Source organism: Leucoraja erinacea, chromosome 13, assembly GCF_028641065.1.
Source record: "Leucoraja erinacea ecotype New England chromosome 13, Leri_hhj_1, whole genome shotgun sequence".
Classification (NCBI taxonomy): Eukaryota; Metazoa; Chordata; class Chondrichthyes; order Rajiformes; family Rajidae; genus Leucoraja; species Leucoraja erinaceus.
In genome coordinates, this window is record NC_073389.1 from 38,074,460 (window position 1) to 38,100,353 (window position 25,894).

Consider the following 25,894-nt stretch of genomic DNA (forward strand, 5'->3'; position numbering starts at 1 on the left):
TCCACTCAAATCAATGGAAACATAGCTGCTCGGGGGAAGGATAACTCCCTGCATAATTAACAATTTATTGAATGAGTTGAGTCAACATTGATTTAAAATCATTTGAAGTGTTTTAATTTTTAAGGAAGTTTAATTGTTTTATTAATTTGATTAATTCTTAACAGGTTTTAATGTTTTTGAATCAATGACTTTCAGAAACAAGCAAAGCAGTTTGTTGTGCCTTCACGACACTTTACAGCTTTGACGCGGAAACAAGGAAGTGCAGATGCTGGCTTACACAAAAGGACACAAAGTGGTGAAGTAACTCGGAGGGTTGGACAGCATCTCTGGAGAATATGGAAAGATTATGTTTTGGACCGGTTCAGGTCTAAAGAAGAGTCCCGGCCCAAAACGTCGCCTATCTAAGTTTTCCAGAGATGCTGACTGACCTGCTGAGTTACTCCAGCACTTGATGTTTTTTCACTTCTGATGGCTGATTTAGCCAGTTTGTCAAAGCATTTATTTGGGCTTAACCTAGCTCCTCCATGTGATGGCATCTATACCTGGAAGGCTGTGTGCTGTGTAGAGTAGGCTGAAGCCATCTTCACTGAGGGAGCTGCAGTTTAAAGTCCTGCATGTTGAGTGCATAACAAGAGCGACTAAAGGTCAGAGCTGTCCCTTCCACACCTCATTATGCACACACCAAAGATGGGTAAAAATACCAGATTTAAACCAATTCAGACAGGACATTTTTTATCAATTAAACTTTCTCAAGTTGCTTCGGCTGTTTATTAACTGATAACATTTTATCATCAGTAGCTTTTGCTTTCAATTCTTTTAATTGATAATTTTTTATCATCCTGGCAGCACCAGAGACCCGGGTTCGATCCTGACCTCGGTGCAGAGTTTGAGCTTTGTCTTTCATTCAGAGGTTCGCGGGCGGTCTGGGGTGACTGTAAATAACGTTAATGTTCAATTTACCTAATCTTTTTGTTAGAAGTTTACCAACGTTTTGTTGAGAGATAAATGAAGGGAATAAAACAATCTTACTAGACACAAAAAGCTGGAGTAACTCGGCCAAGCCGGCAGCATCTCTGGACAGAAGCGTTTTTTCAGTCTGAAGAAGGGACTCGACCAGAAACTTCACCCATTCCTTCTCTCCAGAAATGCTGCATGTCCCGCTGAGTTACTCCAGCATTTTGGGTCTATCTTCGGTGTAAACCAGAATCTGCAGTTCCTCCCGACACAAAACAGCCTATGCATTTCAATGATTGATGCCAGACCTTGAACAAATGCAGTTCAAATGAACTTTTGAATGCAATTTTGGAAGGATTGTTTCTTGAACCAAACTGCTCTAAAAGTTTGAAGGAAGGAATTGCAGATACTAGTTTAAACCAAAGATAGACACAAAATGATGGACAAACTCAGCTGGTCAGGCAGCATCTCTGGAGAATAGAAATAGGTGATGTTTTGGGTCGAGATCGTTCTTCAGGCTGGGTCTTTTTATAGTTTAAAAAAAAAACTGAATTACATCTTTTTTACCATGTGATGATTTTTCCACATGTCGTTGTTGGCTCAAGAGTAACTTGGGAGAGGAACCTGGTACATCGCAGAAATGAGAAGTAAACGGCAAACTTAGACATACACGTGTGAACTAGTTTAAACACGTGAACATAAACTTGGAATCTCATAGACAACCACGAGTTTGATTTTTTCTTTCACTCGGGATCACTCGTGGGTTGACTCGCACCGTGAGACAGGGCCATTAGGTCTCTCACTACTCAAAGTGATTATTTTCTTATCCAAAGTGAATGGGTTCATAATTTTCCATATTTTACTCCATCTACCCACTCAATCTTTTCTTACTTTAGACTTTGGAGATAAAGCGCGGAAACAGGCCCTTCAGCCCACCTGGTCCGCACTGATCAGTACACAAACCCTATCCTGCACACGAGGGACAATTTACATTTTTTTCCCGAAGCCAATTAACCTACAAACCTGTATGTCTTTGAAGTGTGGGAGGAATAGAGCACCCGGAGAAAACGCATACGGTCACAGGGAGAACATCCAAATTCCATACAGACAGCAGCCATAGTCAGGATCGAACCAGGGTCTCTGGCGCTGTAAGGCAGCAGCTCTTCCACTGCGCCCATGTGCCGCCCCATTCTATAGTCCTTGAAACTTATTAATCCAACATTGCACCACTCAACTCATTTCTTTGTGCAGATTTCATAATCATAATCATAATTGTAATTTATTAGCCAAGTATGTTTTGCAACATACGAGGAATTTGGTTTGCCACACAGTCATAACAAAAAAAAAGCAACAAGACATACATCAACATAAAAATTGACAAAAACACCCACCACTGTGGCTCCTCCACATACCTCACTGTGATGGAAGGCAATAGAGTCTTACTGTATCTTATTTCCTCCTTTCCGAAGCCAATTAACCTACAAACCTATTTGGACATGGAACTCATCCATACACAACTTTTTTTTTTTAAGTGAAGGCACAAATGCAGGTACATGAGGAACATCACCCATCACACCCTGCCTTGCGGAGAAAGTTTCATTCAATGCTTCACTTGCTCCTCCTTCTTGGAAACCTATATTCCCTCATTACAAGGATACATTCAACTCAAGGCAATACAACTGAGCTGTGGGGCTGAACACAATGCACCATTGCTACTGTCGAGTGTAGTCCTTGCTACTGACTGGGCATAGGAGTCTCAGTTGTTAACAACTCTCTGATTCTCTTGGCACACTTAAAATTGATGAACAGGGTCCGTGGTGATAATGTGCTGATTTAAATCATAACTTGGCATTGGGGCAGCAAAGTAGGCTTAACTCAAGCAACTTTATATTATCCAAGACAAAACAATCCACGAATGCTATTTCAAGCAGCACCTAAAACATTCACTCCTTCCAATACCAGAATACCACTATAGTCGAGAGTGTTTTATCAATGTACGCCCTGAAATGGAACAATTAAATTCTTACTTGCTGTGGCAGCGCAGTAGGTTTGTAAATGCAGCACTCAATCGATAACACAACAGGTAAACAATAAAAGATGCTTAATAAATTAAAAAATACAATATAGTGCAAAAACAAAAGAAAGCCCAAAGTCCTTGGTGCTAATGCAGTTCGTAGTTTGGAGTTTAGTTGGAGTTTGTAGTGTATTGTATTGTAAGTGTATTGTATGGTACAGGATACTGAGTTGGATGATCAGCCATGATCATATTGAATGGCGGTGCAGGCTAGAAGGGCCGAATGGCCTACTCGTGCACCTATTTTCTATATTTCCCTGTTTCTATGTAAGACGTGTACAAAATTCACTGGAGTAATTTATTTGACAACACATGAGAAACCTGTAAAGCGTCTACCCAGAGAAATAAGTTGTGTTCCAAACACTGCATTAGTCTGACTTGGAAATATACCTCTGTTCTTCACTAGCACTAGGTTCTTAGTGTTTGTGGCATCCTCAACCTTCATTGGTTATCTCTAATTACCACTGAGAGGGTGTAGGTATTTTCCTTTTTGAAACAATGCACTGTTTAGAGCTATAGTCATACAGTGTGAAACGGGCCCTTCGGTTCAACTTGCCCCTACTGACCAACATGTCCTATCTACACTAGTCCTACCTGCCTGCGTTTGGTCCATATCCCTCTAAACCTGTCCTATCCATGTACCTGTCCAAATGTTTGTTAAACATTGCAAAACTACCTACCTCAACTAGCTCCTCCAGCAGTTGGTTCCATACACCCCCCCAGCCGTCTCTATGTATTATTAGGTACTGAGTTCCAGCAGACCATTTTAAGCAGCTTCAGCCATTTTTACAAAGAAAATAATGAAACAACATGTAGTAACTTCACACCAGGCCAAAAGCCTAGAACTGCAGTAATTGTCTGCAGTGTTTCAAGAAGGTAGCTCACCACCACCTTCTCAAAGTCAATTGGAGATGGGCAATAAATGTTGACGATGCTATCAATGCTCAGATGCCACAAGAAAAAGAAAACAAATCTTGCAGAGACTTCTGAAGCTGAGACTTCTCACCCTGGCACTCAACAATAAACCTTCCTAGTGGGACAGATGAAATGTGTAGGAAGGAACTGCAGATGCTGGTTTAAACAGAAGATACAAACAAATTTTTCACCCAGAGAGTCGTGAATCTGTGGAATTCTTTGCCACAGAAGACAGTGGAGGCCGATTCACTCAGATGTTTCCAAGAGAGAGTTAAATATAGCTCTTAGAGTTAACGGAATCAAGGGATAAGGGGAACAAAGAGGTCCTTCTGCAGTTGTATAAGACCCTAGGGAGACCACACCTGGAGTATTGTGTGCAGTTTTGGTCCCCTAATTTGAGGAAGGACGGCTTGCTATTGAGGGAGTGCAGCGTAGGTTTACAAGGTTGATTCCCGGGATGGCGAGACTGTCATATGCTGAGATAATGGATCGGCTGGGCTTGTATACTCTGGAATTTAGAAGGATGAGAGGGGTCTTATTGAAACATATAAGATTATTAAGGGTTTGGACACGCTAGAGGCAGGAAACATGTTCCCGATGTTGGGGGAGTCCAAAACCAGGGGCCACAGTTTAAGAATAAAGAGTAAGCCATTTAGAACGGAGACGAGGAATCACTTTTTCTCATAGAGAGTTGTGAGTCTGTGGAATTCTCTGCCTCAGAGGGCGGTGGAGGCCGGTTCTCTGGATACTTTCAAGAGAGAGTTAGATACGACTCTTAAAGATAGCGGATTCAGGGGATATGGGGAATAAGCAGGAACGGGGTACTGATTGGGGATGATCAACCATGATCACATTGAATGGTGGTGCTGGCTCGAAGGGCCGAATGGCCTACTCCCGCACCTATTGTCTATTGAACAGGGTACTGATTTTGGATGATCAGCCAAGATCATATTGAATAGCAGTGCTGGATCAAATGGCCTACTCCTGCACCCATTTTCTATGTTTCTAAAATGCTGGAGTAACTCATTTTCTGTATTCACAGCTATACTGACTCAGAAAATTTACATGAGCATGTCACAATGAGGGCTAAATCCAAAGGCTCTGCATAATAGGCTATGACAGCTATGGCTAAGATAATCATACACACAGCATATCATTCTGCACAGCTCCAATCATTTTTGTTATACTATGAAAGATTGTGAAGTTACTTAGCACATTTCATGACCAAGAACATCCCAAAAGCTGCAGTCCATGAAATGTTATTTAAATGTTAGATACGGTTGTACTGAAGGAAGCACAGCGGTCTATCTGCAGACTACGACAAGCCGCAAGAGATAACTCCTTGATAATCTTGTTCTTTTAACGTTGTTTGTTATTGCTTTTGTTTTTGTTCCTTTTCATGTGACCCCTGACCGTCTTGTGTGTTTTTTGAAACTTTATTGTCAGTGGCAGAGCTTCTCCAATCTCTACATATAGAGAAAGTTATGCCTCCATGATAACTTCCCAATGAATATCTAACTACATTCTCCTCAGGCACAGCATCCTGCTCAAAGTCTGGTGCCCAGTGGGGGCCTTGCCTCTGAGTTGTGGATTTGTACTGTCAGCTCCTTGTTTTGAATTACGATCCCCTCTTGAGAAAGCCAAAGCTCTGTAGACTTATTTCAGCTGTACTATCATCTGTTAAAATTTGTACATTTCTTTTCTGCAACCCTCAGATCTAACACTCTGTCCCATTACTGTGTCTCACCATCACCCCACCAAACAACAGTGGCAAAGGTTGGAAGAACCCAACAGGCCGGACGACCACTGTGAAGGGGGAAGCAAAGTTTCCATCCCAGGTTAATTCCAAGGATGGTGCGGACTGACATATGATGAAGAATGGATCGACTGGGCTTGTATTCACTGGAAGTTTAAAAGGATAAGAGGGGATCCAGAACCAGGAATCACAGTTTAAGAATAAGAGGCAATTTAACAGTCAAGAGTGTTTTATTGTCATGTCCCGCGTGGGAAAATTAAATTCTTACTTGCTGCAGCAGAACTGAGATGAGGAAAAACTTCTCAGCCAGAGTTGTGAATCTGTGAAATTCTCTGCCACAGAGGCAGTGGAGGCCAAAGGGATAATGGGAGAAAGCATCACGGGGTACTGATTTAGTATGATCACTCAGCCATGATCATATTGAATGACGGTGCTGGTTTGAAGAGCCGAATGGCCTATTCCTGCACTTATTTTCTATGTTTTCACATTTCTATGCTGTTTCATGCCAATGAACTTTCATCAGGATTAGAAATGTGAGAAGTCAAACATGCTTGATGAAGTTCCTTCACCTAAAACATTGACTCTGTTTCTCACCACACGGGTGCCCGATGACCTTCTTTTGGATTTCCAACACCTGGATTTTTTGATGCAATTAATAAAATAGTGCATTTGGTTCGTAATAGTTGTGCATGCTGTTCTCACAAAATCTTATCACAGCTGACTCATCTACAATAACTGCAATGAGCCATGTGAAGGAAAGAAAAGTCAATGGAGGGATAAATCAAAAGCAGCACAATCTGATGTACTTCCCAGTGTCCTTATTAAAAACTTTTCTCTTATTTTAATTTCTCCTATTTATACCGTGGGCATGAATTCCCTTGAAGGCCATGGTCCCTCATAGGTCATAGGTCGGCGAAAATTTTCAACATGTTAAAAATTCAGCGGCGACCAGAAAGACACTATGACTAGGAGACCTCTCACGGCCATACAGGTGACCCCTGGGGACATGTCGCGGGAGTCGCGGGGTGTTACCAGGTGGCATGTTGCCAGGGGGTCACCTGTATGGTCGTGAGAGGTCTCTTAGTCACCCAAAGAGTCGTAGCATCTTTCTGGTCGCCGCTGAATTTTCAACATGTTGAAAATTTTAGGCGACCTATGATGGGTGCCTGCAGTCGCCGAAACGGTCGTGTTAGTGGGACAGGCCCTTAACTCTGATTCTCTCTCTCTCTCCACACATGCTACCCGAACTGCTGTGTATTTCCAGCATTTTTTGTTATTTCAGATTTCCAGCATCTGCAGTATTTGGCTTTTCAAGATCTGTGAGCTGTCATTAAAGCGATGAATATTGTTAACGTTTTTAAGATTTCCTACATGGTAGATATTCCCAGCGAGCACCCTGACTGGGATATTCTTCCTGATTCCCACTCCCAATTATCTGTGGATGTTTTCCCTGGTTCTCAGCTCCCCAGCAGTGCATTCGAGTTGTGCTGATATTTTTTGGAATCACTTATCAACCTATTGGAGGACCTGGGCTCTTATTAAAACTTGCATCACTTTTAGCATCACTTGGGTGTAGAACTTGATTTATGGATTGATAATCTCTCCACCAGTTTTCAATTTCATTGATGTCATTAATTTTTATTCTTAGAACTGAAGTCACCCAATAGTCCTTCTTCTTTGTTCCCGAACTTTAGGTTCTTTCAATGAAATAGTTTAGAGATACAGAACAGAAACAGGCCCTTTGACCTACTGAGTCCGCACCGACCAGTGATCCCCACACATTAACATTATCCTACATACACTAGGGGCAATTTTACATTGATACAAAGCCAATTTACGTACAAACCTGTACGTCTTTGGAGTGTGGGAGGAAACAGAAGGTCTCAGAGGAAACACACACTGTCACGGGGAGAATGTAAAACATCCATACAGACAGCACCCGTGGTCGGGATCGAACCTGGATCGAACCTGTAAGCGCTGCAAGGCAGCAACTCTACCACTGTTCTACCATGCCGCCCAATTGCTTAAATGGTTCTTTATTGTCATGTATGCACTGTACATAAAAATTGTACACAAGTCACCATATTTTGGCAGCATTTATAATGGTCCAAGGTCCAGTCCACATGCTTGATGTACTGGAGAGGCTCCCAATCCAGGTGAGCCCCAGGCTGCTCTTCCATCACCCCCTAGAGGAGTCCCTACAGTGGACTGGGGCTTACCTGGATCAGGAGTTGCTCCAGTACATTGAGGACATGGACAGGACCTTGGACCTTTGTAAATGCCGCCAAAATATGACAACTTGTGCATTTGTGAGCTATGCTCAAAGATTAAAAACAGCTCAGTTCCTTTGGGCTATATTGTAGCCCATTCATGAATGCTCCACAATATTATTTTCTGTAAGTAGTTCATTTGCCCAGTAACATCATTAACTCGCTGTTAGATCAGTTGGAATCGATATTTCCTCGCTCAATTAACTAATATTCTTCTTAAGATATAATTAACTGATGGTTTGTTTCCTTTGTTGGAATATGTTGGTCCAGTTGATGTAGGCTCGGCCATTTTTATTTAACCTGCATTTACAGTTAAATTCAGAGCATTTTTTAAAATGTCTGGATTAGATGACAAACTGGCAAAGATAGGATTTATTGCCCAGGCTGGGTAGATTATGAGAAGATGCTACTCTATGTGTGGTTGGTGAGGCATTCTCACTGCATTGTTTGTCAAGGATCCCTGCGTTATTAATCCTATCATAATGAAGACACCGGGATACAGGTGAATGATAGAATCTGGGGGGGAGTTGATGGGAATGTGGGGAGAATAAATTGGGATCAATGTATTGCTGGAGCTGAGGTCAGCCATAGTGGTGGCAGGCACGGTCTTTCAAAAGGCCTCGGGATCACGAGGCAAGGAGTGGGAGAGAACTTTGGAACTTTTTCTACTTCAAATTGTCCTGCGTGTTTCAATGTAATGAATGCTCGTTGATTAGTATATACTCACTGGGCTGAAGGGCCTGCTTCCATGCAGTATTTTGAAATGATTCTCCGAGACTCAGTGACGTATGTCTAAATTAAAACGTGTCTGGTTTTGGTTTTATGAGTTTAAAAGCCAAAGCAAAGCCTTTTTCTTGTTCTAAAGTTGAATGCATGTGCGTAAGGATGGACGTCCAAGTTTGAATATGGTCTCTTACATGGTATTAGCTTAATTGTGAACATTTTAAGTCCCTAAGTCTGTAAATTGTGGAATTAAGTCTGACTCCGCAGTCTTGAGGACAATGGTGCAATGATGAGTGAATGTTATAGTTAAAAGAGAAAATGCCACAGACACTCAGCAGGTCATGCAGCATCTGTGGAGGGATTATGTTAATGTTTCAGGTAAGTGGCCTTTTGCCAGAACCGAAAAAGCGTAGGAACAAGCATAGTTTTAATTATTAATTTTCCTGGGTCTTCAAACCGAAATGTTAATTCGGTTTCACCTTCCACAGATGTTGTCTGACCTGCTGTGTTCCAGTGTTTTTTTGGTTTTTCAAATTTCAGGCATGTGCAGTTTTTTGCTTTTCAGTGACTGCGTGGAAGGCCATGTAGGCCATGTGCTCACATAAAGTAAATCCACTACATCATGTTACATCTGAAGGGTGAATATATTATCAGCAGCTGGCCCTGACTATTGCAGAATGGTAGAAATAGCTTGAAAAGGAGATGTTGTGAACACGCAGAAAATTTTATTTGTTTTCCATCTCTTTTTCTGACCATCTCTGGCATAGGCTGCTATGAAAACATGCTGCTTTTCAAATCATGTTCTTGAATTATAATTCTGGACGTTGGACTTTTATAACTCAATAAATCTGACAGATCTGGTGTAAATAATCAAAGCACCACAATGATTCACAAACTGCAGCCTCTTGGCATAAAATAACATAATCTGACCGTACACTTGGCAGAATTAAAAGGGAGCAGTTAGAACGTTGTAACAAGATAGTCTATTAAGTTCCTTAGGGTAAATAGTCTATTATGTTCCTTTGGGCAAATCCAAGGCATTTAAATCCAGCCGTTTGATGGAACATTAAAGAAAGGCCATAACTATTCTCTCAAGCAGATGTTAAAGAAGTTTCAGAATTATTTTAAAGAAGTCCAATATGTTTCTCTCAAGCTATGTCATTAAACAAGAAGTGATTATCTGGTCACATTTGCATTGCTTTTTGTGAGTGCCCGCTGCATTAAAATTAACTTTTATGTTTCCGGCGTTAGTGAGCAGCTACATTTTTTCAAAATGTTAAATTGGCTGTAGGCTCTGTGTTCATGAAAGGAACCGTGGAAATGAAAGCCTTGCTTTTAACATGGCACAGGGAAAATAGGGAAAGTGGGTAAATAATTATGAAGCTCTAATTTCTGAATGGATAAATTACACGCACTGAGATATCCATCTATATAAAGCAATGCATTCCTTGTCAGCTGAGTTCAGCCATAGTGGTAGCAGGGTCTTGCAAAAGGCCTCAGGATCACGAGGCAAGGAAACTTAGGAACTTTTTCTACTTCATATTGTCTTGCAGCGTTGTAGACGCGTAACAGAAGACATTTTCATACTTTATTCGGTAGAATTGTCATTTCAGCACAAACATGTACTACTGTGCAGATTGTGGGGGTATGGGGAACTGGATAATTGGCTAAAGAATGCTGAATTGGTGTAGTGCTGATTAGATGAACTTGGCCAGAGCTTCAAATATAGGCATCTGCAACTTTAGCATTCAAACTAGGATTCAACACAGTCTCTGTGTTTCACACATTCCCTTCACTGAAGGTGTAGAGTGTACTGGTTGCAGTGCTCATGGATCAAGTGAGAAAACATGGCATTGAGATTCTGTTGGATGAAGTGCAATAAAGAAGAGAAGATGTCTGAAGAAGAGTCTCAACCTGAAATGTCACATATTCCATCTCTCCAGAGATGCTGCCTGACCCGCTAAGTTACTCCAGCTTTATGTGTCTATCTTCAAAAAGAGAAGGAACCTATCTTGCTCTCCTGTCCTGCTATCGTGCTGCTGTGGTTCTGTCTGACTTTATTTGCTTCTCTGCTTCATTTCCTCCTCCCAATTCTTATCCAGTCTAAAGTGATTTACCTAGGAGGATGTCACTTGCTATGAAACATCCTTTCTCCTGGTGACTCCTATAATGAGTCCAGTATTATTTATTTCTATAGTCAGGCCCACGAGGCATATTTCACAACCTTTCCATTAATAATACGTTACACAGACACAGAAGCTTAATCCGACTTCAACTGCTTAATTACCTGGAGAAAACCCACACAGGTCACAGGGAGACTGTACAAACTCTTTACAGACAACACCCTTAAACAGGATCGAACCCACGCCTCTGTTGCTGTAAGACAGCAACTCTACCGCTGCACCAATGTGCTGTCTTGATGAGCCGAATGGTCTAATTTGCTCCTATGATTTATGATCTTATGGTCTTATATTGTGGTACTTTGGATCACTGTTAAAAACAGTGGGGATGGACTATGAAATCCCGGATGCCTGGACGTGAGTCAGTCACTCTGGAAGATCACGAGGGAGAGTCCACAACTGTGATTCTAAGCTGTGAATCAACTGAACTGTGAGTCTGCAATGTACTTGCAATAAATGATTTGTTAGCCCTTAATAACAATGCAATGAGTTGTTTGGCAATTTGGTGGCCTGCACTCTGCTTGAAATGCTGGGAAATAGAGTTTGGAGCCCTGAGTGACTGATCTGCCAGCCCACCAGCCCTGAGTGACTGATCTGCCAGCCCACCAGGCCTGAGTGACTGAGCTGCCAGCCCACCAGGCCTGAGTGACTGAGCTGCCAGCCCAAGAATCCATTCAGCCCACAATGTCCATACTAACCATCTGGAAACCAGTCCCTTCAGCCCACAACACCCATACTAGTGCTCCAGAAAGCCCCTCCCCACCCCCACTGGCCACCAATATTGGAATTGGTGGAGAGATAGAATATTGCGTTGGTCCCACTTAGCCTAGTACCATATTTCAAAAAGGTCAGTTTTACAGTTTAATAACCTTTTTTCTTTGCATTGCCTTTTGCAGTCATCTCGGAAAAACGAAGTGCTCCATCTATTTGTTCACTGCATGCCCCAGACTTTATTTAATTATCCGCTATTGGTTTAAGCTTAGGTAGTTAATGACTCTTCTAATCTTGAAATTCCTCCTTCTAAACTTGCTCCTATTACTGGGCTATTGGGGTGGTGGTTGAGATTGGGGAGCAGATCTCTGTGCATTAGATCGTTGCTCTGTGAACTCTGGCTTGGGGATTATTGTATTTCTCACTGCACAGAGCTTTCTCGCACAGCAAATATGCTCATTAAACTGAGGTATTCAGCCTAAACAGTATGCTGATCATGTGATACAATAATGTCAGAATTTTTTTAACAGCCATTATAATTCTTCGTGTTGAAAATGAGGGTAATTGCTGCTTTATGACATTTTAGTATATAGCTCAAGTATTATATTCTCAACTCAGAGCAGAGATGTAAGAATATTTGGTTTGTTTTATTGCAAACAAGTTTTATTTATAAACAAGTCTTCCTGTCACCATTAGCTGCATTAAGTACTGTCATACTACCCCAGCTTAATCCATATGGTTGTACATAACTCCTGTCAGTTCTAGCGAGCTGGGCATGAAGGTTGTGGCATCATAATAAGAATCCTCTTAAAGTTGAATGCTGAACTCTTTACTTTCAATTAGTCTGAAGAAGGGTTTCGGCCCGAAACGTTGCCTATTTCCTTCGCTCCATAGATGCTGCTGCACCCGCTGAGTTTCTCCAGCTTTTTTGTGTACCATATATCTCAGATACAGGCTTGAAACAAGAAATACTCTGAAAGTATTTCAGCTTTTTTTTCAGTATGATTTATACAGAAGAAGAAAGATTAATTGAAACCTGGCTACATTTTAATATCATGTCTCGTAAGTGTTTTTGTTAAAGAAATTAGTGCATGAGAGTACATTGGGTGTTACTCAGAAAATATTAAAAAGCCTGCAGAAATTTTTTTGTGGGCTATTTTAACAGCACATGGTCCTACTTGTTATAAATAAAGCAAAGCTTTATCTACTACAACAACAAGTAAAAGACTTCCATATAAACACATTAAAGCGTCCGCATTTAACAACTTGGTTCCTACACCACATTGGTTATCTTTGGGATTTAGTTTAAACTTGACTGTTTATTTTGTGTTATGGTAACAAGCTAATAAATATTTCTACGTCAGTGAGCTTAGTACTCATCAATGCCAGGCGATTGCAGCAGTCTCCGTTTCAGAAATTCAGTTATTGAATTAACATCGTCTTTCCCACCTATGCAGAAGGGTGGAGGAACCAGGTGTGAGAGATGCCTATGGTTGGTGATACATGGACTGATAGTCAGAGATCACAAGGGGAGGGCAGCAGGGCACAATGGCGAGTATAATCTGTTCTGTCTCTGACTACATTTTATCTTTGTACCGCCCACATCCCTGATATAAGTCTGATGAAGAGTCATGACCCGAAACGTCACCCATTCCTTCTCTCCAGAGATGCTGCCTGTCCCGCTGAGTTACTCCAGCAGTTTGTGTCTACAATGGCGAGAATGATCATCAGGCCAGGATCGATAGCAGAGTCATTGGAACTGATGTCAGAAGAGATTTGATAAAGGGGTTGAATTTTGGAGACAGTTGGAGTCAGCTAGTTTGATAGGGAAGTTAGTTGGGGATAGCAAGTGGGAGTGGAAGGATATTGGGTGATTGGTTGTCAGTCGGCTCGCTGAGAACAAGGTGGTGAATGAGGAGGCTGGTGATTATGCAGAGATGTTGCAAGTGGAGACGATCCTTTGGGAGAGCCAGGTAGTTAGATCACTTTCAGAGGAACACCCAAGGAGTGGGGTCTCAGAGCCAGGCATTTTGACTAGCTGCCCTATGCAACGGGTCTCATAAATGACATGAAGATCTGCTTCTGCAGGAATGTTCCCATGACCATTGCAGCAGTCTCTGTTTCATACATATTTCTTCACTCAGTCTCGTTGCTTTGTCAGTTGACCAGGATGCTCCATGCATTAACATATCCCATGCATGGAGGAACTGGAAGGAAAGCCATGGACAGTGCAACTTGCAATAGGTTCTCAATTGCCTTTGCGACTGAGTTTACATAGTTAAAAATAACAATCAACATTGCTAACATTTAGCTCAGCTCTCCATTTAAAACAACCTCTTTGTGCAAGGTGTTTCCTTGCTGTAACATCCTGGTCCTATACTGAACTCCAGGACCGGAATTTATAACTCAAGTTCAAGTGAGTATATTGTCATGTGTCCCTGTATAGGACAATGAAATTCTTGCTTTGCTTAAGCACACAGAAAATAGTAGGCATTTACTACAAAACAGATAAATGTGTCCATATACCATGATATAAATATATACACACATAACTTCCTCAGTTACATCAGGTGCACAAGAAACAATACCCAATATTTATCTGCAAACTATGATAACTACAGCAAAGGTTTACCCGATTGAATCTAGTGGGTGTATTACAAGATGAGCTTGAGCAGACTAGGCCTGTACTCTTCTGAAGTTGGAAGGTAAGAAGTGATTTAATTGCCTTATTCGTATAGGGCTCAAAAGGATAAAGGAAGATTTCTGTGGCTGAGACATCCAAAAACAGAAGATCTAGTGTCAAAATTAGAGGCTGGCTTTTCAGGAATGAGATGAAAAGACATTTCTTCAGTCAGAAAGTAGTGAATGGTTGAAATTCCTCCTCCTTGAAGATAGTGGAGGCTCAGTTGCTGCTTGTATTCAACACAGAGCTTGATGGATTTTTAGATACAAAGTGAATATGGGGTTAGTGCAGGACAGTGATGCTGAAGTAAAAGATCAATCATGATCACACAGGATCAAATGGCCTACTCCCACTTCTGCTTCTTGTGTCAAATCAAGGCTATTACTACCTAGTTGAACAAAACCAGTTTCAAAAGCTTGCAGACCAGTTGGATTAAGGTACCTGATGAGCAAATCCATTGTCAAAAGCCTTCACAGACTCACTTCAATTATAAGAGATCTTGCCTATTACCCCCACCTATTAGACAACAATCACTTGTTTGCTGTTAAACAAGAGATGATGTGAGCTTTTCCAGGTTTACGTAGAGTGCAAGGAACTCCCCAGGAACTCTTGAGCACATGTGCCATTTTTCATGCGCACGTTTACAAGAATGATCCCAGAAATGCATGGGTTAGCTGATGATGAGCATTTGATGGCACAGAGCCTGTACTCGCTGGAGTTTTGAAGAATGAGGGGGGACCTCATTGAAATGTACCGAATAGTGAATGGCTTGGATAGAGTGGATGTGGAGAGGATGTTGCCATTAGTGGGAGGGCTAGGACTAGAGGTTATAGCCTCTGAATTAAAGGACTTCCTTTACGAAGGAGATGAGAAATAATTTATTTAGTCAGAGGGTGGTGAATCTGTGGAATTCTTTGCCAAGAAAGCTGTGGTGGCCAAGTCAATGGATATTTTTAAAGCAGAGATTGATAGATTATTGTTTAGTCCAGGTGTCGGGGGTTATGGGGAGAAGGCAGGAGAATGGGGTTTGCAGGGAGGGATAGATCAGCCATGATTGAATAGCACAGTAGACTTGATGGGCTGAATGGCCTAATTCTGCTCCTATCACTTACGACCTGAAATGAAATGAAATGATTCAATTTATTGTCATTGTCAGTGTACAGTACAGAGACAACGAAATGCATTTTTAGCATCTCCCTTGAAAGGGAGACACAGGGCGTCGCGGTGTGCCCGCGCCTGCCGCCGTAATTACGACCTTATGATTACTAGACCTCTCCGACAGCTGTGTGCAGTGGAGTTCTGCTATCAGGCGTCAGTGAGATAAGATGCTGACGATCATATCATGCTGCATCATACTGAATGAATATCAGGTAATATTAGACAAGAGTACCAGGAGAAGAAGAGCTTTTAAAGGTCACGCAAATAATCAAGGCCCACAAGTACAGGCCAAAATGTTAATTGTATGCAGGCTTTGTACTTACTGCGATCTTTAGAGTGAATGGAAACTGATTTCTCCAAGTAAACTGATTGATTTCAAGCAGATTTCTGTGCTGTCAGTCTCGACTGAAAATGGCCTTCATTTTGTACTGATGCAGTGGCATCACCTCTGAAGCTGAGCAGCCTGAAATCTGTGGGCTTACCTGTCTCAATATGTGCTGATTGCCCTCTGCTGGAATGTTGTAAGCACTCCTGATCAAGTTCTTGGCAATGTGGAAATAATACACGGAGATAATGAAGAGTGGGATGACGTAGAGGATCAGGAAGGATGCCGTGGAGTGGATTTTAGGATGCAACTCATTGCCGTGCGGGTATGGGGCACAAGCCTTAAAAGTTTTATTGATATGTGGGTCATCGAAAGGATGCAGGTCGGAATACACAGCATCGGGAACAGCCAGCAGCATTGAAAACACCCAGATGAGAGCCGCCTTCACACAAATCTTCATCAGAGCATTGGTGGTTTGGATATCCATCGGTCTGACTATAGCTTTGTACCTGTAAAAGGAATAAATGGACAGTATGTAACTATTCTAAATGGTGCCATTTAGATCAAATGATTACAAAGAAATAGATTACAATGCACTCATTGCGGGGCTCAAAGAAGAGGGAACCTATCCAGCTTCTCAGCACTTGGGTAATAATTAGATCATGTACCCACATTCCTAATATGAATTAAACATAGATACATAGAAAATAGGCAGGAGTAGGCCATTCGGCCCTTCGAGCCAGCATCACCATTCAATTTGATTATGGCTGCTCATCCAAAATCAGTACCCCTTTCCCACTTTTTTCACATGTCCCTTGATTCCGTTAGCCCTAAGAGATATATCTAACTCTTTCTTGAAAACATCCAGTGAATTGACCTCCACTGCCTTCTGTGGCAGAGAATTAAAAGCTACTTATGTGTAGGAAGCAAATGCTGCTATAAACCAAAGATAGATGCAAAAAGCCTGGAGTAACTCAGCCGGTCAAACAGCATCTCTGGAGAAAAGGAATAGGTGATGTTTCAGGCCGAGACCCTTCTTCAGACTGAGAGTCAGGGAAAGGGGAAACAAGAGATATAGACGGTGATTATAGAGAGATACTAGACTAAGTTGGGTCCCAGCATCGCAATGATGGCTGCTCCCCAATGCAATATTCCACCTCTCCACCAATTCCAATATTGGTGGCCAGTGGGGGGTTGGGATTGGGGGGGGGGTTGTGGTGGGGGTTGGGGGGGGGGGGGGGGGGGCTTTCTGGAGCGCTAGTATGGGTGTTGTGGGCTGAAAGGACTGGTTTCCAGAGGGCTCGTATGAACATTGTGGGCCGAATGGATTCTTGGTCTGGCGGCTAAGTCACTCAAGCCTGTTGTGTTGGCAGCTCACTCACTCACGGCTGGTGGGCTGGCAGTTGACCCACGGCTATTCCTTGAAATTCCATTTCAAGCAGGGTGCAAGGCCACCAAATTCAAGTGCAGTTTCTTACCACTTCAAGCAGGGTGCAAGGCCACCAAATTCAATTGCAGTTTCATACCATTTCAAGAGGGTGCAAGGACATGAAAGACAGTGAGTCATGACTTCTCCCTCCTCCATTTTGCAAAGACTGAGCTACGCCCACAGTTCTGGGTTTTATAGTCCATCCCCCTCCCACCAGAAGGGGCGTGGCCTTCATGGCGTGATTGGCAGGAGAGCGAATCTCAACATTTTTTAAACACTAATAACTCTTATTTTTCATCGATGGGAAAAATCTTCGGCACTTGATGAGTGGAGGGGGTCTCTGTGTAAGATGGCCAAAAATCGCAGCCGTACGTGATAGCGTTTTTTCCTAAAATCAATATAAAGCACAAACAGGGAGTGGTCAAGATTAGACTTTTAATTATATAGAAGGCAAGGCAAACTTAGGCAAGGCAACTTTAATTAGGCAAGGCAACTTTAATTAGGCAAGGCAACTTTAATTAGGCATTTCAACTTTAAAGGCAACACAGCTTTAGCATTTCCAAACCAAAGGCAACACAGCTTTAGCTTTTCCAAACCAAAGGCAACACAGCTTTAGCATTCCCAAACCAAAGGCAACACAGCTTTAGCATTTCCAAACCAAAGGCAACACAGTAGCATTTCCAAACTATATTTTCAAACCACATTAAAGGCATTGACAGGTCAGTAAAACCACTCACAGTTTAGTAGACATGTGTTCAGTGTTATTCACAGCTAAGACTGAGAAAAGTGACCCTCTCGCTTCCCACATCCTGCAGAGATTGACTGAGGCACTCAACACTTCCGGGTTTTATAGTCCCTCCGGAAGGGGCGTGGCCTTCAGGAAAGAGAATCTCAACATTTATAAAACACTAATAACTGTTTTATTTTTCATCGATGGGAAAAATCCTCTTGTCCTGCGCAGCGGAGGGGGACTCTGAGTAAGATGGCCAAAAATCACAGCCGTAAGTGGCAGCGTTTTTTCTAAAATCAATATACAGAACAACAGGAAGTGGTCAAGATCAGACTTTTAGTAACATAGATAAAACAAATGAATGAAAGACATGCAAAAAAGTAACGATGATGAAGGAAATGGTTCATTGTTAGTTGCGGGCTGGATAAAAACGAGTTATGCAGACAATGAAACTCACCAGAACGACAGTGAAGCTAGCTACTTATAATGCATATTATTCTTGGGAAAAACCATGGAAAGATTCCGAAGTGATCGATTTACCTAACACCAATGCGATTTCTCCCAAATGTTTTTAGTACCTACAATGTTCTGCTGTCATTCCTTCAGCTGCCCCTTTAAATTATGAATATAACAATGTTACAAAATGTCAATAAAGAAGTGGGTGGTGGGTGCAATTCTCTGAAACAACATCATAAGCAGAAAAGTACACTCTCCACTGACCTGAAATGTACCCTTTAATGCTTAGCAAATCTAGCCACAAGATTATCTATGACTGTTATCTATGATTCACGATCCTACAACTCATATTTACGTAGTTAGGGTGAATCAAAAATTTGCAGCTTCACATTTTCTGCAACCTTCGAAGACAGCCTTATAAAAGGGCCTGCAGGGCTTTGGTATTGATGCGCTGCAATACCATTGTGATAAGCTGTTCTTTGCAGCATTATTAATGCTCTGGTGTTACAATTGAAAGATCAGTTAAATAACATTATCAGAACAATGTGATATTTGCACACAAAGTTTGCGTTAATGCAGAGTGGTTTTATCACACTTTTGCAAGAACATAATCTTTTAATCGCTGGAAGACTGATTAACCTATTGAAACATGGCGATAATTGGACTGACCCACTTGCAAATTGTTAACTAATTGGAATGAACAAGAATGGTGGTTAAATCTGGCTGCTCTGGAGCACAAAATGTTTGTTTCACAGCAGAGTTGCTGCAGGTAGTTTTAGCACAAACCACCAACTTGGGTAATGCTGAAGCATGAATAATTCTTTGTTTAAAAACCAACCATCCCTTTAATTCAGTGTTGTATCCTCATGCCTTCAGCCCTACTGCCCTGGAATTCCCCTCTCTCAATCCCAGTCACTCCATCCACCATGAAATCTTACCCCATATCTTCATTGGCACCATCCATCTGACAATTGATCAGAGATCCAGTACAAGTGTAAACAAAGCAGCTGCCCCCAAAGATGTCTCTTATCATTGCCTTTAAGAAAGGATATCCAGTGACAACTAATATTTTTGTAATTATTCCAGATTTATGGGGTTCACAGGCTGAGCAAACATTAAACATTTAATTGCGCTTGAAAAATTGGCAGTGAACTGATATTTTGAACCACTGAGTATAGAAGTTTGGAGGTCATGTTGCAGTTATATAAGATATTGGCGAGGCTGCATTTAGAGTATAGTGTTCAGTTCTATGTTACAGGAAATATGTTGTCAAATTGGAAAGGGTACAGAGAAGATTTACGAGGATGTTGCCAGGACTCGAGGGTCTGAGCTTAGAGGGAAAGGTTGAACAGGTTGGGACTCTATTCCTTGGGGTGCACGACGGTGAGGGGTGATCTTATAGATGTGTATAAAATCATGAGAGGCATAGGTCAATATCAAAATATCAAGATGCTTTCCCGTTCCTGCTCGCCAGTCCTGGAGCATCTGAAGATCTCATGCCATCCATTCTACCTTTCCCGGCAGTTCGGCTCGGTGATCGTCACAGCCGTCTACATTCCACCGCATGCGGACACCGACGTGGCACTATCGGCCCTTCATGTTGTGCTATGTCGACATCAAAACAAGAACCCGGATGCGGCTATGGTGGTGGCTGGCGATTTTAATAAATCAAATCTCAAGAAGGTCATGCCGAACTTCTACCAACACATCACGTGTGCCACCAGGGGGGAAAGAACATTGGACCACTGCTCTACGCCGTTCCGGAAGGGCTACAAAGCCGTTTCACTCCCTCACCTAGGAAAATCTGACCACGCTGCCATTTTCCTGCTTCCGGAGTATAAACAGAGGATAGTTCGGGAAGCAGCAGTGACGAGGGACGTAAAGCGGTGGTCTGACCAGTCAGAGGCCATGCTGCAAGATGCACTGACAGATGTCGACTGGAATATGTTCCAAGCAAGTTCCAGAGACATCAGTGAGTTCACAGAAGTAGTCACGGACTTCATTGCAACAATAGCCGATAACATCGTCCCCACAGTAAGGGTTAGCACCTTTCCAAATCAAAATGGGTGGACAGGTCCGTTCGTGTTGCCTTGAATGCTCGCACCGCTGCCTACAACTCGGGCCTGGCATCCGGAAATATGGACGTCTACAAGGTAGAGGCCTACCGACTGCGAAGGGCGGTGAATGTCGTAAAATTGAGGTACAGGGACAAGATGGAGTCACAGATGGAGCATCAGGACACCAGACACCTGTGGCAGGGGCTATGGACTGTAACCAACTACCGGAGCAGCCCCCCCCCCCCCCCCTCAACCGGAAGTGCCGGCACTTCCCTAGTTGATGACTTGAACATTTTCTACGCTCGTTTCCAGAGGGGCAACATCACCCCAGGTGGGTTTCGGCTCGAAACATCGCCTATTTCCGCTCCATAGATGCTGCTGCACCCGCTGAGTTTCTCTAGCATTTTTGTGTACCATCACCCCAGGTTTGCCGGCTAACAACAACACCACCAGCGCGCTGGCTAACGAAGCTGAAGGGAGGTCCATTGCTGGGGATGTGCACACATTCTCATTGTCCGAGCACAACGTGAGAAGGGCTCTGACACGTGTGAACACGAGGAAAGCTGTAGGCCCAGATGGCATCTCCGGGCGAGTACGTAAGTCTTGTGCTACGCAGCTAGCTCCGGTGCTCACTACAATATTCAACCTCTCCCTGGCCAAGTCCGTGGTCCCTGCCTGTTACAAAAGATCCATCATTGTACCTGTACCAAAAAATGCCTCCCCAGCTTGTCTGAATGACTACAGTCCGATGGCCAACACCTCGGTAGTCATGAAATGCTTTGAGAGGCTGGTCAAGAAACACATCTGTGCCTTCCTCCCTCGCAACATGGACCCGTTACAATTCACATATCGTCCGAACACATCCACAGACGATGTGGTCTCCCAGGTTCTGCACACTGCTCACTCTCACCTTGACAGCCAGAAGGGAGGCTATGTGAGGATGTTGTTCATAGACTTCAGTTCAGCCTTCAACACGATAGTCCCCACCAGACTTGCTGAGAAGCTACTGGAATTGGGGCTCAACACTCCCCTGTGTGCCTGGGTCCTGGACTTTCTCACAACCAGGCCCCAGATTGTCAAGATGGGAGGAAATACATCAAAGTCCCTCACCCTGAGCACAGGATCCCCCCAGGGTTGCATCCTCAGCCCCCTACTGTACTCCCTGTACACACATGACTGTGTGGCTAGGTTCAGCTCCAACTCTATAATCAAGTTTGCTGATGACACTATGGTGGTGGGCCTGATCTCCGATAACGATGAGAAGGCCTACCGGGAGGAGGTGGCTGATCTGGCACTCTGGTGTCAGGACAACAGCCTCCTCTTGAATGTCAAAAAAACTAAGGAGCTGATCGTGGACTTTAGGAGGGCACAACATCCGAGGACGTACACACCATTGAAGATAAATGGGGATACTGTGGATAGGGTGAGCTGTTTTAAATACCTGGGAGTCCACATCTCAGAGGATCGGACATGGACATCACACGCTGCCGTACTAGTGAGTAAGGCAAGGCAGCGCCTTTACCACCTCAGGCAATTGAGGAAATTCAGAGTGTCTCTGAGGATCCTCCAGCGCTTCTACTCAGCGGCTGTGGAAAGCATCTTGTCCGGTAACATCACAATTTGGTTTGGGAGCTGCTCTGCCCAGGACAAGAAGGCTGCAGTGGGGAGTGCGTTCGGCCGAATGCACTATGGGAACTACACTCGCCCCCCTGCAGGAACGATACATCAGAAGGTGTAACTCCAGAGCCAACAAGATCATGGGAGACCCTTTCCACCCCAGCAATAGACTGTTCCAGCTGCTACGGTCAGGCAAACGCCTCCGTTGCCATGCTGTGAAAATGGAGAGGATGAGCAGGAGTTTCTTCCAAGAAGCCATTAGGACTGTAAACTCCTATATCACCAGGGACTAACTTACTGTACCAATTTACTGTTGTGTGGTGTCTTTTTAAAATTGCACAAATATGTGATATGTGAATATGTAATTCTGTTCCATTCTGTTTTGTAGTTTTTCTGCACAATCCACAAGCATTGCCACTTTTCATTTTACTGCGCATCTCTTATGTGTATGTGACGAATAAACTTGACGAGTTCGGGTTGACACACAGTGTCTTTTGCCCAGAGTTGGGGAATTGAGAACTAGAGGACATAGGTTTAAGGTGAAGGGGGAAAGATTTATAGGATTCTGAGGGGTAAATTTTTCACAGAAAGCATGGTAGTTGTATGGAACGAGCTGCCATAGGAGGTAGTTGAGGTTGGGACTATTGCAATGTTTAAGAAACAATTAAATAGGTGCATGGATTGGATATTTTTATAGAGAAATGGGCCAAACACAGGCAGGGGGGACTAGTGTAGATTGGACATGTTGTTCCATGTGGGCAAGTTGGGCTGAAGGTCCTGTTTCCATGCTGCATCACTCTATAACTTTATGACATTTCTTGATGTGGCTCTCCCCACCATACTGTTAAGAAGAGATTTTGAGGATCTTGATCCAGGTTCAATAGTTATAGGAATAGAATTAGGCCGTTCGGCCCATTGCCCACCTCACCATTCAATCATGGTTGATCTCTGCCTCCTAATCCCATTTTCCTGCCTTCTCCCCATATCCCTTGACCCCACGTTCTAATCAAGAATTTGTCTACCTTAAAAATATCCACTGGCGCTGCCTCCACAGCCCTCTGAGGCAATGAGTTCCACAGATTAACTACCCTGTGACAAAAGAAGTTCCTACTCACCTCCTTTCTAAAAGAGTGCCCTTTAATTCTGAGGCTATGACCCATGGTCCTAGACTCTCCCACCAGTGGAAACATCCAGAGTGGAGACCCAGGTGCAGGAATGCTGATATATTTCCAAGTCATGATGGTGTGTGGCTAAGAGAGCAACTTCCAGGTGGTGCCTTCCCTTGATTTTGCTGCACTTGGCTTTCTGGCTGGTAGTCGTCATGGGTTGGAAGGTAATGTCTAAGGAGTCTTGAGTGAGTTGCTGGAGTGCATCATGCAGTTGGTTCAAAATGTTACCACCGTGTGTTGTTTTGAATCACAAGTAGGTAGCAGGCTGGGTTCTTTAGGTTGTGCAGGTAACTGACTCGATAACTGCCCTCCTGGTTTACTGATCCCACTTGAAACTCAGCCAGCTACACAAAGCATTACTCGAACAGCTTTCCATGCTGTGTAATCTCTGATTCGTGTCCAAGGTCTGAAGCCACCCATCACTGTCCCTTCCCCTCTAGGTCACCTGCTATTTTGGTTTTGGTTGTTGTCTTCATGCCGTTGTCTGCACAAAATATGAATGCACTGTTGCTGGCTCCAGGGCAGCTTGGCTCATCGTTACATAGCTTTTGCATCAATTGTTAGTATGCGTCACATCTGCACTTTAATTAGCAACCCATTTGTGGAAAGACTAGAGAGAACCTGGAATCATTCTCAGAGAAGAGATGATTAAGTTGAGATTAAAATTTATATGGGATTTTGATGAAATAAATAAGACAAATCTGTTTTCACTGGCAGGAGTCTCGGTAACCACCGAGTACAAGTCGCAGGTAATTGGTACCAGATGCAGAGAGACTCAGTTTTAGTGTTAGAAATACAGCGGGAAACAGGCCCTTCAGCCTACTGAGTCCATGCCGACCAGCAATCACCCATTCACTAGTTCTATCTTACACACTGGTGGCAATTTACAGAGGCCAATTAACGTATAAACCTGCACGTATTTTGAATGTGGGTGGAAACAGTACCACCCATAGAGAACCCACACAGACTGGGAGAACGTACAAACTCTGTACAGAAAGCACTCGAAGTCAGGATCAAACCCGGGTCTCTGGTGCTGTAAAGCACAATCTCGACCACTGCCCACTGTGCTACTCAAGGAAAGGAACAGAATTTCCTTTGCAAATTGAGTTGTTATAACCTGGAGTATACATAGAAACATAGAAAATAGGTGCAGGAGGAGGCCATTCGGCTCTTCGAGCCAGCACCGCCAATCATATACTGCCAGAAAGAATTGGTATTGGCATTAGTTTGGTTTGGGAATCAGCTTCATCCAAGCCTGCAAGAAATTACAGGGAATTGTGGTCCATCACACAATTCCCTTCTATTGACTCCATTTATACCACACTCTGGCTCAGCAAGACCACCGACATAATCAAGGATGAGTCGCTTCCTTTTCTCCCCTCTACAATCAGGCAAGAGGTATAGATGTGTGAAAATACAAACCTCCGGATTCAAGGACAGTTTCTTCCCAGCTGTAATCAGCCAACTGAACCATTCTACCAACAGCTAGAGAGCAGTCCTGAGCTACAATCTGCCTCATTGAAGACACTTGGACTATCTTGATCGGAGTTTATTGGACTTTATCTAGCACTAAACATTACTCACATTATTTGTTATTCCCTATATCATGTATCTGTACAGCATGGATAACTCGACTGTAATCATGTATTGCCTGTCTGCTAGATAGACACAAAAATCTGGAATAACTCAGTGGAACAGGCAGCATCTCTGGAGAGAAGGAATGTGTGACGTACGGTCTGAAGAAGGGTCTCGACCCAAAGGGTCACCCATTCCTTTGCTCCAGAGATGCTGCCTGTCCCGCTGAGTTACTCCAGCTTTTTATGTCTCTCTTTGGTTTAAACCAGCATCTGCAGTTCCTTCTTACACATTGTCTTTCTGCTGACTGGTTAGCACACAACAAAAGCTTTTCACAGTACCTTGGTACACGTGACAATAAACTAAACCAAACTAACATTGATACTGGTTTATTGTTTTAATGTGCAATGAAAAACTTGGGTTTGCATGTTATCTAGGAAGATCATATCATATATGAGCAGGTAGCGCAGAAATGATAAGAGAGCAGAGTGCATTCAGAGTATATTTAGTGTTACAGCTGCAGGGAAAGTGCAGATCTAAAATATAATAACAGCAGGGAAGAAGCTTTTCCTGAATCTGGTGGAACGTACTTTCAAACTGTTGTATCTTCTGCCTGACGGGTGAGGTGAGAAGAGGGAATAACAACGGAGTGAGAGGTCCTTAATTATGCAGCTACCCACGACAATGTGAAATATAGATGGAGTCAATAATGTGGCACGTTCACCATTCTCTGCATTTTCTTGAAGTCTTCAGCAGAGCAGTTACCATACCCAATGGGGTGCTTCCTCTGGTGCATTTATAGAAATTGGTAAGAGACATGCCAAATTTCCTTAGCCTTCTGAGGAAGTAAAGGAATGAGAGAAATGTACAGAATACTGACCATCAAAATGTCTGTTGATAAAGACCTGAAGGGGAAAACATTGCGGAGGTAGAAGAAGAGAGCTAGGTGATTGTATGGCTCTTTGTGGAAACTTTGGAAAGTAGGAGCATGACTAAGTGCTTTGAGCCTGCCTGCCAGAAACACATGTACCGAGGTACAGTGGAAAGCTTTTGTTGCATGATAACTAGTGGAAAGACGATACATGATTACAATCAAGCCATCCGCAGTGTAC

General features: G+C 43.1%; 1 protein-coding gene across 1 annotated transcript in view; it reads right to left on the reverse strand.

Moving 5' to 3' along the window:
• grpr (gastrin-releasing peptide receptor) overlaps nt 1–25,894 on the reverse strand; it is a 64,612-nt gene that overhangs the window by 21,190 nt on the left and 17,528 nt on the right. Inside the window, exon 2 of the mRNA XM_055644943.1 lies at nt 15,907–16,258. Within this exon, the coding sequence (XP_055500918.1) occupies nt 15,907–16,258 (352 nt within the window). The remainder of the gene's footprint in view (nt 1–15,906; nt 16,259–25,894) is intronic.